At 32.1% G+C, this 18,298-nt stretch overlaps 1 protein-coding gene across 3 annotated transcripts; it reads right to left on the minus strand.

Annotated features, from left to right (window-relative positions):
• Nucleotides 1-1,367: 1,367 nt before the first annotated feature.
• On the minus strand, nucleotides 1,368-10,118 carry LOC137838984 (secretory carrier-associated membrane protein 1). 3 transcript variants are annotated; one of them, XM_068648139.1, is made up of 13 exons: nucleotides 9,824-10,118; nucleotides 8,454-8,510; nucleotides 6,488-6,589; nucleotides 5,407-5,469; nucleotides 5,012-5,045; nucleotides 4,804-4,926; nucleotides 3,388-3,450; nucleotides 3,217-3,310; nucleotides 2,722-2,767; nucleotides 2,569-2,636; nucleotides 2,257-2,305; nucleotides 1,816-1,881; nucleotides 1,368-1,720 (listed from the first exon to the last, which is right to left on the minus strand). In XM_068648139.1, exons 1-13 carry the CDS (start codon nucleotides 9,881-9,883, stop codon nucleotides 1,634-1,636), a joined length of 912 nt encoding a protein of 303 aa, XP_068504240.1. In that variant the 5' UTR covers nucleotides 9,884-10,118; the 3' UTR covers nucleotides 1,368-1,633. The 3 variants fall into 3 exon arrangements, with proteins under 3 accessions (XP_068504240.1, XP_068504283.1, XP_068504323.1); XM_068648182.1 differs by lacking the exon at nucleotides 8,454-8,510 and having other exon boundaries at nucleotides 9,824-10,089; XM_068648222.1 differs by lacking the exon at nucleotides 6,488-6,589 and having other exon boundaries at nucleotides 9,824-10,048.
• Between the last annotated feature and the right edge of the window lie 8,180 nt (nucleotides 10,119-18,298).

An 18,298-nucleotide genomic window follows, 5' to 3' on the forward strand; every position in this document is an offset into this window, starting at 1 on the left:
GAGGAGAATTGGAGATGAGACTGCGTTGGATAAAGAGTCATTCATCCTAATTCATCTAAGATATCAAACTTCATGCGTTTGATGACGACAACTATTTTCCTCTAGATTAATCAATACAATTATGATTTTATATCGAACTATTAATAAAGAAATAAATTAATTGAAGATTGGTAAAAAAAGAAAAGAAAAGAATAGAATGAAGTGTTTTGCAATACATTTTTTGCTTTTACTCTATAATTTTAGGTTTCATTTTTTTTCTTACTCTACAATTTTAGGTTTCTGAATACACAGTTACTGTATACATTCATACACACTTATTGGATACGAATTTATGCACCACTGCAAGTATTTTATATGATCTTGCAATGCGATGAGTTTTGAATTCTGCTCTTGTTGTCATAGTCGTGAGTCAATTTTAATATTGTAACTGATAAGTTAAAAAGAACCACAATTAAAAAAGAGAGAAGTGAAAAGTTTTGATAGAGGAGAAAATGAAAAGTTTTTACGAAGTTACTTTGATTTTCAAATAATATTAAAAATAAAAATAAATACAAAAAAAATGACAGAAATATAAAAATAAAATAACAAAAAATCTCTCATTATATTTTTAAATTAATAAAATAAAATATTAATATAAAAATAAAATAAAAATAAATAAATACATACACTAAAATAACGATAAAAAATATAGGTGTTGATAATCAAACCACTAAATATTTTAACTAGTTGTAAAACAAGACAAACATGTTTTTATTCTACGTCTTTATTCTACAAAGTAAGAGTATAGTAATTTTAATCTATGTAAAATATTTTCTTTTTAGTATTTCTAAAATTAAAAATTAGTTTCTTTAAATATCTAATTTATGTAACACTTATCGATTACTTATAATCTTTTTAAACAGTGTTTATTAGCACCGCAATATAATATCATTATGTACTATGATAAAACTGAAAAAAAATATTTATCAAAGATTAAAATAAAAAAAACATCCATTTTACAAAGACTAAAAATAATTATTTCAAATTTTACAAAATAAAAAAATTATAGATAACATAATTAAAAATGTTCACTTTATAGAAAATAAAAAAAATTAAATCCATAAAATAATTATTAATTATTCATTGAAAGTATTGAAAAAACAGAATCCAACACAAACATGAACCATTTCCATAAAAACACAGTTGGTTTTACGAAAAGCTATTCAAAACATCTTATTTTAATTTAGTATTAATTTTAGCTTCTGATTATTTGGATGGGTTAAAAGAATCGAATAAAAAACTAAATGGCAATCTGTTAACTTGATTAAATTATTTTTGGTTAGTTTGATCGGGGTAGTGAAGCGAAGAAAAGAAGAAAGAGAGAGGAATAGATGGAGTATTTTGTTAATAAAAATGTAAGAAATGGTGAAATAAAAAACATGTAAAGTAAAGGTGCTTATCTCAAACAATGTTTTCTATATATGCACAACTAAGCTTCTTCTATCTTAATGATCTGGTTTGAATCAAACCTAGCCCAAAGCCTAGAAAAACAAATCCAGTAATAAACAAAGCGCAAAAAGTGTGTAATGATCTGGTAACTTATGAAATAATTTTTTCTGCAAACCATGGGGAAAACATTTGTGCAAGTGCCATGTTATAGAGCTGCCATCATTGTCCCTCTCGCAGCATCACGCTTCAAAACTGCAGCCTTGCCACTGCCGCGGAAGTACATGTATACTTGCTGCAGTGCAAATATCAAATCAAATAGTCAACAAAAAGGCACAAGTAACTTTCAACACAGTACCAAGTTGGAGTAACTCATAATATGATCAAAACCTGTATAACCCAGATGCTCAGCACTGACTCAAGACAGAAAAATCCAAACCCAATAAAGTAGAATATCTGCAATTCACCACCACAAGTAAATATCACTTCCATGTAAATCTATCATTCTCGTGCGGAGACAAACTTCTTCATAAACACTTTTAGAATAGAAAAATAAGAAAATAAAAAATGAATTTCTCCACAAACTAAAATTAATTTATACATGAGTTAATTTGTAGAACCTCTCAATTTTTCTAAATTCTTATTTAAATTTATGCATAAACTAATTTTAGTTTATTAAGAAGTTCATTTCATCTTTTTCTTCTTTTTTCTTGTAGAAATATTTCTGAAAAAGTTTGTCTAAATAGACTCTAATTATATCCCAACTATTGCATTATCCAAGAAGCTAGGACATTATTATAGAAGCCACCAATATATACAAATGAAACGTACCCCAACCAGTGCATTATCGCCCAACACGTCAATCGCAGCCAAAATACCTCTGTCCACATCAGAAAATGTGACAATTAGTTTGAGTAGAAGTGGAATAAGAATAATAGATGTATTTGTCATGGAGAATATATTGATGATTAAGAGATAGTATATGGATGAAACACCAGACGAGAAATCAATAAGCTAAATAATGAGACGATTAAATCATCCTCAGTGATTTCCTTGCTCCGACGATCAAATCACTAAAAGACTAGTTACAAGAGAATATCAGATAGAAAATATAACCCGTAGATTAAAAATTAGGACACTAACGTCAGAGATTTTCCTTTGAAGATAATTGGTGGAGCAACTGCAGCGAAAATGCAGAAGGCAATGTGAATCTGTTTGAGGAAAAGGGAAAAAATGAGCACCTAACAAAATTAGTATACAACTAGTGACTAAAGAAGGAAAATACATAAAACTTACCACGTAAACCAAGAAAAACCAGCCAAATTTCAGAGCACTGTCAGTCCTGTAACAGAAGATGGCACACAATTATACAACAGCAACAATTTGGAACAAAAAAAATCAATAATTAACAAACAGAAATTAGAAATAGAGTGATTCCAATTCATAATATAAATACTGCTATAAAAGCATTTGCATATCCATAGACTCCACCCGCCTCCTCCATCCATCTCAGCATTTCCCCTCTTCTTTTGGGGTCCCCTCCCCCCGCCTTCCAAATAAGATAAGATGAATGTATTTCTGAAAGTAAACTTTGGGTGCATGGATACCAAAGGCCCGCATTCTTCCCACACATTATCCAGGTAAAAATTTAATGCTCGTAATTGACCTCTAGTTTAGCTCATATATAACTTCTGCATCTTTTTTCAGTTTAGCTAATAGGCTAAAAAATTTCTTGAACAAATATCCCTATTTTAAACAACAGAAATTGCATTAAATAAAATTGAACACTACCTCATAGCTCGATAGAGAGGGCGATACCACAACACATAGGATCCTGGAGCACCAGAAATAAAATAGATAATCGCAAGAAACCAGATGGTTGGACCTACATGGAGAGACAAGTCTGTAAATTAAGCATGACCAAACAAGATTGATGCATCAATATCCAGTTGCGGTACAAACCTTCTCCTTTGATCCAAGCAGTAGTAACCGCCACAATATTCCATACAAGACACAGAACCAAACCTGCAGATATTACAAAGTTCAAAAAACTAAACCTCGTGAAGTAAATAATACATATAGATAATTAAAAAAGCAGAAATATAATTGTAATGCAAAAATAATGGAAGGGAACCATAAAATTAATTACAATAGCAAATCTAGAAATTCAAATAACAATAAAATCAAATCAAAACACCACCAAGTTCAGTTCAAGAAATTAAATAATGACAACATATGGCTTAAAATAACAGTTGATATTAGGATTGCTGGAAAATAGGTATGAAAAGAAAAGAAGAAATAAAGAAAACGGAGAAGGTTGATGGCACTAAATAAAGAGGAAACAGAAGAAAGAAAAAACAGAAGACCTTGCAGCGGATGGCAGCAGTGTGACTGTAGCATGGGGTGTCATAAGGGTAGGTTATGTTTCTACTTTTTCATTTGGCAACCCAACCCTTTTCAAAGAAAAAAATACTACTGGGTGGACTAATGGATTGGGTCAGGTGTATAACCCAGAATAGAAACCAAAAGAGAAGAGAAAATCAGGGTTTACACACCCTGAGACGGGTCGTGCTGACCCGAGGCTCACGGAATTGCCATGGCCTCTCCAAACCCAACTTGGGGGCTAAGTGCCGTCTCACAGAAAACACAATTCACCACTGCCATGTTGTGACAGCCTATGAAAAGTCTGCCCCTGAAATCTGTCATTGGCCGTTTTTCAATAAAACTGATTATAATTATATAATAAACAAACTACGAAGCCTATGGAAAACCAATCCTGAGATTATCCAAAATACACTAAAATGTCATAATGATATACATTTCAAGTGAAATAGTGGAGGGACACTTTTGAGGTTTTGTAGGTTGAACAGGGGAAAATGGAAGAGTACTGCTCCTCACCCAAAGAAAAAGAAAGAAATGAAAAGTGCCACTGGACATAAAACCATATGTTGTACTTTATTTATATGTTATTGCAAAATTATTCATGAGTTTTCGGAAGGTCTTTAATTTTGTTGTGAATCACAGGAACAAATTAATAATAGAGTTTAGAAAACGACAAATTTAACAGAATGAAAAGAAACAAAATATACACACAAGACAATAGTATTTTGAGCGGCCAAAATCTTTGAAACTGAAACTCCTTTCAGCATGAAATATGTAGGAATTTTAAACCATACAGATCTCTTGAAATGTCCAGTCCATCAGTACGGCAGACAAGGAATGCTTAACAATTTCAATAATTTCTGTGATTGTTTAATGCAAATGATTGCATTAGATATATGGCTATGCCTATTTTACCTAAAAGTAAATTACATATCATCAAGTGAGTAGCTATATGACTTAACATATTCTAGAAGACAGTTCTGGAATTCAACATACCCAACCATGTGGAAAATGCAATGTATTGGATCCTTTGAAGATGTATTGGTATTTCTTTTCCAATGTCATGATGAATGATGGGGAAAAAAGGTGGCCAATTTTTTTCCTCTATGACTATTCCAGCTGCAAATGAAAAAAAAAAAGTTAAAACATCAAAATATAGACATCGTTCTAACTGATTTCTACAGGAATAGATGAACCAAAGTACCTCGTGATATGGCATCTTCCCTTCGTTTTAGTTCCTACAGAACATTACAACATAATCAATTTCCAGATTATAGCAAATAATATTATAGCAGAATAGCCAAGTCAAATTCATAGCAAGGTTAATTTATGTAGTGAACAAGATTCTCGACAGAAGGTTGACTGACTTACAAATACTAACATTAAAAATAAGAAAAAATGGCCACAGATAACATAATTGACATAAGTTGCCCTTGCTACATATTAAGTCCCTGATACTAATATAGATTCATCATAATTTTTTTGCATGAATATAATATAACTATAAATATTGAATCTGGCAAACCAAGTTTCTAACTCATAAAAGTAAGTTGTGTACTTGGTTCTAAAGATATCAGATGAGATAACAAAATGAATCACCTGCTCCCTTCTTTTCAAGTCAGCTTCTCTAGCTTGAAGTTCCTTCTCCTTTGCTTTGACGTCCTAAAGTTAAGAAGTGCAAATTAAATCTTTGGTCAAAAACATTGAGGCACATAAATTTGAGATATACACACATATGCACAAGGTTATCAGACTCGAGAGTCTACTCAGACTCGTGGGAGGGCCTGTAAAACCAACTCGTAGACTTGTAAGAGTCTACTTCACATTAAAAAATTAACAAAAAAAAAAATCATGATACCAATTCCATAATATTAAAATAAACAACTTCATACACCAACAAAATAACTAAAACTAGACAAATGTTATCAAGTTTAAAAGTCTCTTTCATCTAATCCTCTAAGGCAATCATCTCCAAGATCTTCATGATCATCTCTATCATCATCTCCAAGATCTTCATGATCATCTCTATCATCATCTCCCATCACCATCTTCATCCAAAAATCTTAAAAGAATCATTTAATCCCCAATCTGCCCAAAAATCCACAATCTATCCAAAAAATTTCAAACCCTAAAACCTAAAAATAACCCTAATTAAAAAATCTCTAACCCTAAATCCAATTTAAAATACCCTAAATCCAATTTAAAATAACCATAACCCCAATTTAAATAACCCTAAACCTAACCTAGAACACCACCAACCAACAAATACTTCCGCAAAGATTTGCGAGTGGCGCGTGGCGTATGCGACAATGACGATGCGCGACGCAGTGTGGTGACAAGGTTGTGTAGTGCGACAACGAGGCTGCGTGGTGCGACGACGAGGCAGCACGGTGCAACGACGACGGTCAGGAAGATGGCACCACAAACATGAGGTATGGGAACCAAAGAAACCCTAAAATCTAACCTAATTTTAATGAAGCACACTGTTTTTTAGCCTTTTTATCTAAACTCGCGAGTTCACAGAGTCCGACCGAGTCTGTTCTGAGTCCACTCAAAAACGGGTTTGGTACTGAGTTGACTCGTGAGGCCTCAGCAGACCCTTAACCCTACGGTTTGATAACCTTGCATATGCATACATACATATACATATATATTTCAATATTTTCATAATCCAACCTACCTTGGAGCTATCAAGGGGGATGTCAATAGTTGCGCCCCGATCATAAGGCTCTGGAGGAAGGGGTGAGAGCCTTGAGTTTGCAGAGGGAACATTTCCAGAATTCTGCAAATTCAGAAAAAGAATGTACTAGGTTAATATAAAGAATTTTTCTTCTTCCGTTTATATTTTATGTTTAAAAGGAAACACAGTTTGGAAATGAGGCCAAAGAGACACTGGGAATAAAAAGGACACCAAATAATGCTGTTGACAAATTATCAAAAAAGAACATCCTATAATAGTATTGCATCAATCTACATTGAGCGATCTCCCCCCAAATGGCAAAGGAAAAGAAGCACCAAAAGAGAAAACCATAATATAATAGAAGTGTACTGCCACAACCTGGTTTCCAAATTTCATGACAACAGAAAAAAAATAACATTATTAGTAAATCCGTCCAAAATTTAACTCTTGGACCATTTGGTTGTAGACTTACTTTGCAATCAAAAACAGGGAAAAGGCCTAGGCCAACCGAGGACACTTTAAGACAGCCTTCCAAGGAAACTAGGTAAGCTTTGCTTAGCCCCTAATGCAAACTTTATATGGAGCCAATTCTTTCCAATCTCCACCTCAACAAAGCCCTTCCTCAACTACTACATTAAGTAAGCAATAGGCTACAGACAGTCTTTTGACTTCTCTGCTACCCCATACTGGTGATCCTAAGGGAAGACAGTGTGCCATTACAGTTATTCACAAATTCTTGCTATTTCATAGTCATATAGGCTACAAAAAAGAATTAGTAAATCTCAATTTATATCAAAGAAATTCCATAGATATCACATCTGCCCTTCCAAGTCAGTAAACCCTGTCCTCACTTCTTACTTCGTTGCTGATCACTGAACCTGACTCCATAGCCTGACAGTCTTCAAATGCCCCCATCCCGTAGACTCTTCTACTTTCATAATATTGATACACCCATTCCACACAAAAAAGAAAACACATCCTTGCATTTAGAGCCTTCCTACACAAATCATCACTTTCATGGAAATAGGTGAATATATCTCCATGCCCTTTCACCGTGAAGTTTTATACAAAGATCTCAAATTTTAATATCCTAGTTTCTCCACTTGACAGACAGCTAACCAACTGAGGCTGAATATTGCTTTCCCTCTCCCACATGAAATTAGTTCCTATCATCATACCCCATAAAAACCTCCATAGTAACAGGGTTGCCATTAGTGTGTAACTTCACAACCTATTGCACAGAAGTGACCTCAAATTCCATTTTTTTTAGCCTTAATACATTCTTTTGAATGAGAAATCATAAACTCTAGAAAACATTGCACATTATGAAAGAGCATTATCACTGAATTCTTCTGCTGCCAAAATTCAATTTGACCCACTTTACCAAGTTTAAAAGGAAAGAGTCCATTCCAACTTTTTATTATTCTACAACATGTAATCATCTTCAGTAACTCAACAGTGCAAATCATTAATTGCCAACATATGCCAATACTATAATAAAACCTACAAACTCAGATCTTGTATTTAATCCAGAGTAACACAAGTGCACCAAACTACCAATTGGTCCCTCCTGACCCATCAGTATAAATAAATCTCTAGATTAATTACAATGGGGTAAATACTACAGATAACAAATCTCAGAGAACTCATACAAACCCATTCATCCAGAGTAACATCACAACACAAGTGTACCAAACTACCAATTGATCCCTCCCAACCCATCAAGTATATATAAATCTCTAGATTAATTATAAAGGGAAAATAATACAGAAATCAAAGCTTCAATATAAGAATTTCAAGATAGTAAGACCAGTAACAGTTATCGCACTTGCACTGTTGCACAATTAAAATACAAAGGATACATATCAAAAGTTAACAACCATTGATTGCTTTATTTGTTAAAATATTGTTTCATAAAATAGTGTTTTAATGCATGAGTCAGGTTTAGAGGAAAAGGCAAACTTACAGTTGTGTAAAATGCACCTCCACTATAACTTGACCCTTTTCCTTTAGCCTGTCCATCCTAATATTAATAATGAAAAGGCAAAATGTTTCAGTTCTAAAATTAATAATCAAATAAGCAAGACTACAAGAACTCGGCATATGTGAGGTGGCACTTCTGCAATTTCAATCAACAAAGGCAGCAATCATGGCATAGTTAGAAGAACATATTTCATCCAATAATCACTAAACAAATCATCAATAATATACAGAAAAATTATGAGAAGTCAGTTTCTTGTTAATTCATTGAGGAATTCCCTGCCCTCCAAAGGAAATGACTGATAAATAAAACTTGACGCTATTTCATACTCAATAACAGCATGTTTCCTCCCAAGAAGACAGAATCAGCCCAAAAACACAGCTTTTCTGGATATCAAGAGATTTACATATCCTTTATCTTGAACAAGGGATAGAGTTATTGGTAAAATGTTTTTTGTCTTAGTTAGACTCATGATTTTTCTCATTAAGTCGTGAAGGCAAGCCTTGACGCAGCAGTAAAGTTGCCCTTTGTGACTAGTCAATCACCTTTGAACCCGAAAATAGCCTCTTTTCCAATGCTAGGAAAAAACGGCGTACAATGACTCTTCCACATATCTTCCTACAGCGAAGAGTCTTCACGGCATCAGGGTACGTTAATTTTATCTTTTTTAGGAATAATCTTCCCTTTATACAAATCTAGCTGTTGTCCCGATATACTTGGTTTCTTCTGAACGCAAAGATATAAAATATCATATAAATACATTTCAAAACTGTTTTTATTTCGAATGATAACAGTAAAGTTCAATTAAAAAAACAATAGATGGATTTTTCAAAGGAGGAGACGCTACCAGGAAGGAAAACGATACAGTTTCTCATAAGCAAATATTTATAGATCAACTACATTACTTAGCCGGCCAAAAAATTTATCCAGACACCGCTGTTTTCGACGGTTCGATCTCTCAAAAATCCCCAAATCAAACCAATTTAAGACCGTTGCAGAAAGGAATCCACCGTCGTTAAAAAAAATCAAGTCGTTAAACCTGAGACAGGTCCATCAACCAGATCGAAAAATTGAAACGAAAACGGTTAAAATTAAAACAAATAAACTCACGATCCGAATGCTTTGTACGAAAAGAAGATCTTATCCATTTAATTATTGCCCTCTCACTAGATATGTCCGCGGTTCAGTTATTAGTAATTACGCATCGGAAAATTCACAAACAATATATAAGGCGTTCAACTGAGGAACGATCTGGAGCAAAGAAACGGATCTAGGTATAGCGAAGAGCGATTGCGAAGAATGAATTAGACAGAGGAAAAGCGAACGAAAGGAGATTAGGGAAAATGAATACTAACCGCGAAGGGATTAACCTCGACATCTTCTTCCTCGAAGGGATTGGGATCGTAGCGACTCATGAATCGGAGTGAAAGAGAGAAATGAATGCGATTGTTGATGCAATGTGTGTGTGAGAGAGTAAGAGAGTGACAGACAGAGAAGAAAGCCTTGGAATCTACGGCTTCCTCTCTTTCCGATGATTCTGTTTGCTTCTGACAAACTCCACAAACGAAAAATCTGCATGCCTTCTTATAACCATCTTCCTCATCACCCTTTTATCTTCTTTTTTTTTTTTGTAAGAAACTTTACTTTAATATTCTTTTAGTGAAATCCTTATATTTATTCTTTAAGACTTAGGATATGTAGATTTATTTATGTTCTTATATGTAAAGAAAACACCTTTGTCTTTTATTTCCTTTTAAAAAACACTAAGAAATTTTATTAAAAAAATAAGCTTTTATTAACACTTGTATTTTGTTGGATCATTATTGTAAGGTAAGCTAAGAATCAAATTTTCCATAAAAATGTAGTGTTTCTTAAATTTTACTTTGTTGTTCTTGAACTTTAATTTTTTTAATTAATTTCTATATTCTTAAAGTTGATAGTTTATACTTTAATTAACTTTTAAATTTATATTTTGTACAAATAAATAGACTTCTTATAATTTTATCTTAAATTAACATTTTTTTTTCACATACTGTTCTGTTTTTATTAATTGAAATTCCATTTCACCTGAAAGTTAACATAAAATACTAACAAAAAGAAAACTCAATTACTTATTCATCTTTAATGTTAATTATTTATTATCATTTTTCTTACATTTCATTCTTTCGTATAACTAATAAAATATTAATTTAAAAAATTATATGAAAATAAAAATAAATATTCTTTAATGTTAACTTGATTATGGTTCAATGTCTGGAAAAAGGACTTATAAAATTAACTAAAACCAATGAATGATTGAGAATTATATTTTTTTGGTAGTTTAATCTTAATCTATTATAGGATATTATTTATATAAAAAATAAATTTGAGGATTAATTGGATGGAATTAAAAGTTAGGTGTTCATATGTTAAATTTAAGAATTAATTAAATAAAACTATAATTTAATATTTATTCATAAAAGAGACAAGGTTTAAGAATTAATTGGATGAGCTAGAGGATTGAATATGTTCATCTCGAATTTATACTTGATATTATGAGAAACACTATTATATTCTAAGAATTTGTTTTAAACTTAATTCCTGTTTTATTCTAAAGAGAAAAAGGAAACATGTATATGAAATATAATATTGTTACTGCAAATAATATTGGACTATTTGGATTTACTGAACATAATTTCTCAATATGAAAAAAAAAATCATTACTGAAAAAAAATATATTGTATTTTAATATAATATAATGAATTATTTTTCTAACTAATATTTTTTTTTTAACTTCGAACTATTTCCTTGATAGAAAAATTTGGAAAAACAAATTATGTAATGTCTATTAGTTATTCTTAATTTTATTACAATTATTTCATATAATTCATTCTAACTTTATATATGTTCTAAATAACAATTCTCAACTTAAGAATGATGCACTAAAAAAACAGAAAACTAGTCAATTTGATCAAGAGGGGCACTCTTTAACTAATAATAATGACCCTTCACTACATATAAAGAAAAAATAATTCTTTAACTTCCTCTTGAAATTTGATAAAAAAAAAATCAAAGTTTGTAATTTCAGCATGTTTGATCAAGTTTGTTATAATTTTATTTTTAAATATTAGTCCTATAATTTTTATTCACGATCTTATAGTAAGTTCTTATAGTTTTCATTTAAAATTCCTTATTATTTTAGTTTGAATGACATACATTTTTCTAGATATTTATGCTCAAATTAGGTATGCTCATCACTATTAATAAGTATTCAACAAATCTACATATTTTATATCTAAATTTAATATTATTATTTAAGTTTGAATATATCACATCTTGTAATATTCTATAGTTTGATAGTTTTATCATTTTTTTTATTGACATGTTAGACTTGGTTTTTTACAAGATATTATTCCATATAAATTTTATTTAGTAGGGTCAAAATCCAAACCATGAAACATGTATAATTGGTCAAAAACTGAAATTTTCGGTGCAAAAATGTTATAAAGAAAGCATTGAAAATGAAATGCATATACTTCAGTTGAGATTTGTTTAACCAAGGTTAACTTTTTGGCTTATGTGGTGAAGAATTAGCCAAGTGATGAGTAGAAACAGTAATAAGATTTATCTTTCGGTGCATAAGGAGCTGTCAATTCAATCTAACACGAAACGTCACGTAGCGTACATTCTTTGTCTCAATGCTTAATCATCCAACACATTGCATCAACCATCAGCCAAATTTGCTTTGATAGTGAAATATAGAATAAACATAAAATCGATATGATCTCTTCCAAATATACTCACTTAAATATAACATCTAATAACTCTCTTTTGTTTTGTATATGCAAGACCCAAGACAGCAACAGACCTCCCCCTCACCTTCTTTCCTTTTTTTTTTCTTTCTGCCTTTCCTTTCTCTTTTCAATTTGTCTTACATAACTCATCTATTCTAAAATCCGATCACATCATGGTGTAGCTGAAGAGTCGGAGTACATTTTTATCTGATCAGATTTTCAAACAAAGTAAGTTCATTTTTATTTTAAAAATCACATATTCTTTGTTCTTCTCTATGATTTAGTCATCAATCTTTGTGGGATCAGTTGAAAAAAGTAATCCTCTCAACTTATTCTATTATATAGTGAATTTATGTTCTGTTTGGATAATTGCATTAGGCCCTTATATTTTAAAGTTTATCTAGACTGAGAGGCTAAAGACTAAAATTTTAGAGGTTGCTTGGAAAACAAATAATTAAGGTAAGGGAAGTTAACTTTAATTTTCAATAATACCTTAGGTTAGAAAATCTGGATTGGAGGGAACGTGGTTCCAATATTCAATTTATCTTGCAAGGATTTGTTTATATATTGTGTAAACTTGTAAAAATATTAAACTTTGATGGTTTAATATTTAAGTGTTAGTTTTTTATGTTAAATGATATTGTATGATGAAAATTGTATGGAATTGAATTCATACTTTTGGAATAATGTGGACTGATGTTTATTGTGTATTAAGTATTGATGTCAATGTGGTAACAGAGATCTTCGAGTTTCAGTGATGATCTAAGTCACATAGATTAAGATATCAGGTGGTGAGAAGCTGATGGAGGAGTTGTTGGTTATTAATTCAAATTTTATTACCCTTAAATTATTTACCGTTAGTATTGCATTAATTGTCAGTTTATAGGGTTGTTAGTATTCCTATTTTATAGTTTCCAGTATTTGTAATTTTATTATATATATTATTGAATTCAGTTCAGCAGTTTTGCAATTTCGTGCAATTAGGTTCAATTAGTTTCTACAACTTTTTGCCTCATGTTATTTCCTTCAATTAGTTTCTACAACTGGTATCAAGATCCAATCTGTTATCATGAACTTTACCCAATTATTAGTCCCTATCCTTGAGGGAAAAAATTACAATCGGTGGTGTGTGCAAATGAGAGTTTTGCTTGATTATCATGAATTATGGGATGTCGTTGAGAGTGGAGTGTCTGCATTAGCTGATAATGCAATTGAGGCGCAATGAGTAGCACATCGTGACCAGAAGAAAAAGGACAATAAGACTTTGTATCTCATTCATCAATGGATGAATGATGAGACGTTTGAGAAGATAGAAGGAGAAACAACTGCAAGTGAGGCTTAGATAATTTTGTCAACCAATTATAAAGGTGATGACAAGATCAATAGGGTGTGTCTTCAAACCCTAAGACACCAATATGAACTACTGCAGATGGAAACCACAGAGACTGTTGATGTCTATATAAATAAAGTTCTTGCCTTGACAAATCAGATGAAGACCAATGGTGAAACACATTCAGAGCAGACAAAGGTGGATAAGATTTTGAGGTCTTTAACTCCCAGATTTGAACATGTTGTTGCCGCAATTGAAGAGGCCAATGACATTTCAACAATGACAGTAAGGTTATTATCTGGTTCCCTACGAGAGCATGAGCAATGAATGAATGACAATAAGATTGGAAAACCAATTGAACAGGCTTTACAAGCACAAGCCTCAATTGGTAGCTCCTATCATAAACACGGTAGTTCACGAGGCAAAGGACGGGGACGTGGTGGTAGCTATTCCAGCAAAGGTCATGGTGGCCAGAATCATAGAGGCGTTGAGAAAAACAACATTGGTTCCAATCACAATCCAACTTCAAATAACTCTTGACGCGGAGGACGTGGTTGCGGAGGACGAGGAGGCATGTATAATAAAACAAATGTGGAGTGTTATAACTGCCATAAATGCGACCATTATGCAAATGAGTGCATATCAAAAGGTGATAATCATGTTGCCAATTGTGCTCAAGAAGATAGTAATCACAAACAAGATGAAGAGGATCATGCAATACTAATGGCAGCCACATCAAATGAAACCCCAAACAATCAGACTTGGTATTTGGATACAGGTTGCACAAATCATACGTGTGGTCAAAATGAGCTATTTGCAGATTTGGATGACTCATTTCGCACAAAAGTGAAATTCGGTGATGGCAGGTTCGTTCCGATGACTGGAAAAGGGCGAATTCTTATCACATTGAAGAACGGTGATCACAGGTACATCTATGATGTTTTCTATGTACTTGATATGAAAAGTAATCTATTGAGTATGGGACAACTGGCCAAAAAGGGTTACATGATCCACATAGTTGAAAATCAATTCTCAATTTTTGATAAAAAAAAGGTGGTTTGATTCTTAAAACCTTTTATTAAAAAAACCGCATGTTTCCAGTAGATTTTCATATGGGTGATTTCAAGTGTTTGAATGGAATAATGAATAATGAATCGTGGTTGTGACATTTACGCTTTGGGCACTTAAATTTTCAGAGTTTGGAAAATCTCTCCAAACGAAATTTAGTGAATGGTTTACCCTATATTCATCACCCTGATCAATTGTGTGAGGTTTGCATTTTTTGAAAGAATCACAGGATACCATTTGTTAAGGAGCCTTGGCGTGCGAAATTTCTTTTGGAGCTTGTTCATACATATGTTTGTGGCCCGATGAACATATCATCAATTGGAGGTAATAAATATTTCTTAACCTTTATTGGTGATTTCTCAAGGAAAACCTGGATTTATCTATTGAAAAGCAAGGATGAGGTATTCCACTGCTTTAAAATATTTAAAGCTTTGTTGAAAGACAGAGTGACAGACTAATTAAGATGATGCGTAGTGATGGAGGGGGTGAGTACAAGTCTAATGAGTTCAAGAGACATATTTGTACACAAAGGAGGAAAATTATCTTTATCTAGTGTTATAGATGTTTTCGAGACAAAAATAAAGACTTGGAACTCAAATGTTGAACTCATGACCTTGTATATAATCCCACATATCTTAAAAATAAAATTCAAAGATCTTGAAAACAATTATTTTGGTCCTAAAATTAATAAATTATCATTTTGTGTTCTATCTAAACACAATGATAGTTTACATTACATGCTGCAAATGCAATTGTAATCCAAAATATAGATCCAACAGGCACAACACAAGTAAACCAGAGATATCATTTTCAAGTGTACAAAGAATAGTAAATATCCAGTTACAATGTTTGTCTGCGATTTGGTCACAAAAAGCCCAACATCACTAGAGTGATCTCGCTTGGGCGAGATCCTCTAGAAGCATCTAGCTTAGGCGAGTTTGGGCGAGCTTTGGTGAGTGTTGGTGCGTTCCAGCTTTCTTTTTAGCTTTGTATATTCTCATTTTGCCCAATCATCTCCATTCTTCCCTAGAATCCTGAAATTAACACAAATTTTGGAATAAATCGTTCTTCTTCAAATTAAAATCACAAAAAATGTATAAATTCATAAATTAAGGATTATTTTATGATTATTTTATCAATTAATATTCATAAGCACATGTATTTTAATATGAAATATTACTTAAATCTGACACTTATCACTAGATTTCTTGCTTCCCACGAATAAGCTGGGTTGTGTAGAGCAAGGGGAAAAACCAACATTGTCTTGACAAAACAAATGAGTGTTTGCATTTGTACAAAAGTTGCATTGTACAACAGTCTGTCATGCAATTCATGTTTTTTAATGAAGTATGAAAAAACAAGATTGAAAAGAAAAAGGATGTATATACAAAAAAAAAATTTATGTTATGCATACAGTTCGTTATTGGGATGAGGTCATATGAGAAGGAAAAATGCGTGTGAGTAAAGAGCAAAGGGACGTGAATTAGTGTGAGAGAAATAATATATACATGTTAATATAGGTGATTATCATTATCCATTTTAATTCAACTTGTCGTTAGTCAGTCAAAAAATGATTGTCGCCTGCTGTGGCTAGATGGACTAAAAATCATGGTAAGTTGATGGGTAAACCTACAATTTTTTTTTTTAATATTTTTATTTTAATATATATGAACATTTTTTAAGTTTTTAATATCTCTAATTGGATAAATTAAAATTATTATTATTTATATGTTAAATCAATCCATTATAATTAATATTTGAAACTTAATTTATAAATATCAATAATATTTTATTATTTAAATAATAGAATACAAAATATTGATTTCTTAAACTACCTTTTTATTTAATTTTTAACTTTAAAAAAATGGATCAATGAGTTGACCTGTCTCATCCCCATCTATATCCATCAATTTAGGACTGTTTCTTCCTGCACCTCCGTGACTTCTTCTGGCACCTCATAAACTTTTAAAATTTCAAAATTATCATTCAGTAAAAAAAGATAAAAATAGAAGTTTTGTTTTACATTTTGTCGCTGAGAGGAAAAGAAGGTGTTTGGTGCTTGTTGTTGTTGTGGTGGTGATGTGACACTTTGAGGTGGTGCGTTGTGGTGGTAGTTGCGGTAGTGGTGGTGGTAACGATCGTGTTGGTACTGATAGTGTTGTTGTAGTGGTCACGATTGGCTCGTCATTCTCATTCTCCGGTAAGTTCTTGTGCCTTAAATACTCATTTCCAGATTAGTTAATCCATTGGATCAACGGATCACACAATCTGGTGCTTTACGTAGAAAACTAAAATGTTTCGAATTAGGTAATCCGTGTGTATACCAGATCCAAAATAAACCAAACTCAGACTTCCGGATTGTGTAATCCAGTACTAAATGAACTATGGATTACGCAAATCTGGAAAAGTCATTTTAGAACTTCAAATATACCTTACGGATTACATAATCCAGAATTTATTTTACTGTTAAAATTTGACTTATGAATTCCAGAAGTCATTTTAGAACTTCAAATATGACTTACGGATTGCATAATCCAAAATTCATTTTACGGTTAAAATTTGACTTATGAATTACACAATCCGGAAGTCATTTTTAAGTTGTTAAATGCTTTACGAATTACCCAATTTGGAAGAGATTTTTGTAGTTACTAAATGAGTTATGGATTACACAATCCGGAAGGAAAACTGAATGTTGTTTTTATTTTGCATACTTGTGTGAATTTATGAAAATTAGAATAAAATGAAAGTTTATGTTTTATGAATGAAGGTGTAAGTATGGACATGGAGGTTGGATTGATTACAAAAAAATCCGATGAAATAAAAATGATATGTAGTATGGAATAATTAATGAATTTAGTGCATCAACATGAATTAGTTGAAAGGGACTATGGTACCATTTTACAAGAGATGAGGTGAATAAAATTTCATTTCATTCATGTTTATTGTATTATAATTTGAAGAAGTGATTTTGTAATATTGTTATAATAACTTTGTGTAGATGCTTCCTTTGCGAGAAGACTTACTTGAATGGGTTTGTAGGGTTGGTTATGGACTTGGTTTTGTTATTGTCTTTATTAGGTATGGCATAGCAAATGGAAAGCAAGGGAAAAAGACATGTCTTGTTAGACTGTGAAGAGGGGTAATTACAAAAAGTATAAGAATGATTTGGAGGTTAGTGTAACAGGTACTCGAAAATGTCAATGTCCCTTTAAATTACGAGGTAAACCTGTCGAAAAGGGTAATTTGGAACCCTAACTAAACAACTGGCAATATCGAATTACGTAATCTAGAACTTATTGCAACGCTAAACCCTATTGGATTACATAATTCAGAATTTCTTGAAATCCTAAACCCCACTGAATTATGTAATCGGAACTAACTAGACACTCACCAGATTACATAATCCGATACCTATTTATGCGAAGAAATTACCAAACTACACTATGTCCTTTCAAATACTTCCATCAAATTACAAAATAAAAATGAAAACCAGTAAAATTACTAACCTGTGGATGAAGAAGGCAATGGTGAATGATGGAGAAAGAGAGGTTTAGAAAGGATGAAAGCTTTGAGAGAATGAGAACTTTAGAAGCAGAAAGCTTTGAAGGAGGTGGGAGAAGGGTGGGAGCTACGCCGCTTAAAGAGTGAAAGGCAACGTA

Source organism: Phaseolus vulgaris, chromosome 11 (assembly GCF_000499845.2).
Source record: "Phaseolus vulgaris cultivar G19833 chromosome 11, P. vulgaris v2.0, whole genome shotgun sequence".
Taxonomy (NCBI): Eukaryota; Viridiplantae; Streptophyta; class Magnoliopsida; order Fabales; family Fabaceae; genus Phaseolus; species Phaseolus vulgaris.

Coding starts and splice junctions, on each gene's coding strand:
- LOC137838984 (XM_068648139.1), bottom strand. CDS start 9,883: ATGAGTCGCTACGATCCCAATCCCTTCGAGGAAGAAGATGTCGAGGTT. Junction 6,590..8,453: donor GAGGTGCATTTTACACAACT/GTAAGTTTGCCT, acceptor CTGAATTTGCAG/AATTCTGGAAATGTTCCCTC. Junction 4,927..5,011: donor GGAAGATGCCATATCACGAG/GTACTTTGGTTC, acceptor TTTCATTTGCAG/CTGGAATAGTCATAGAGGAA.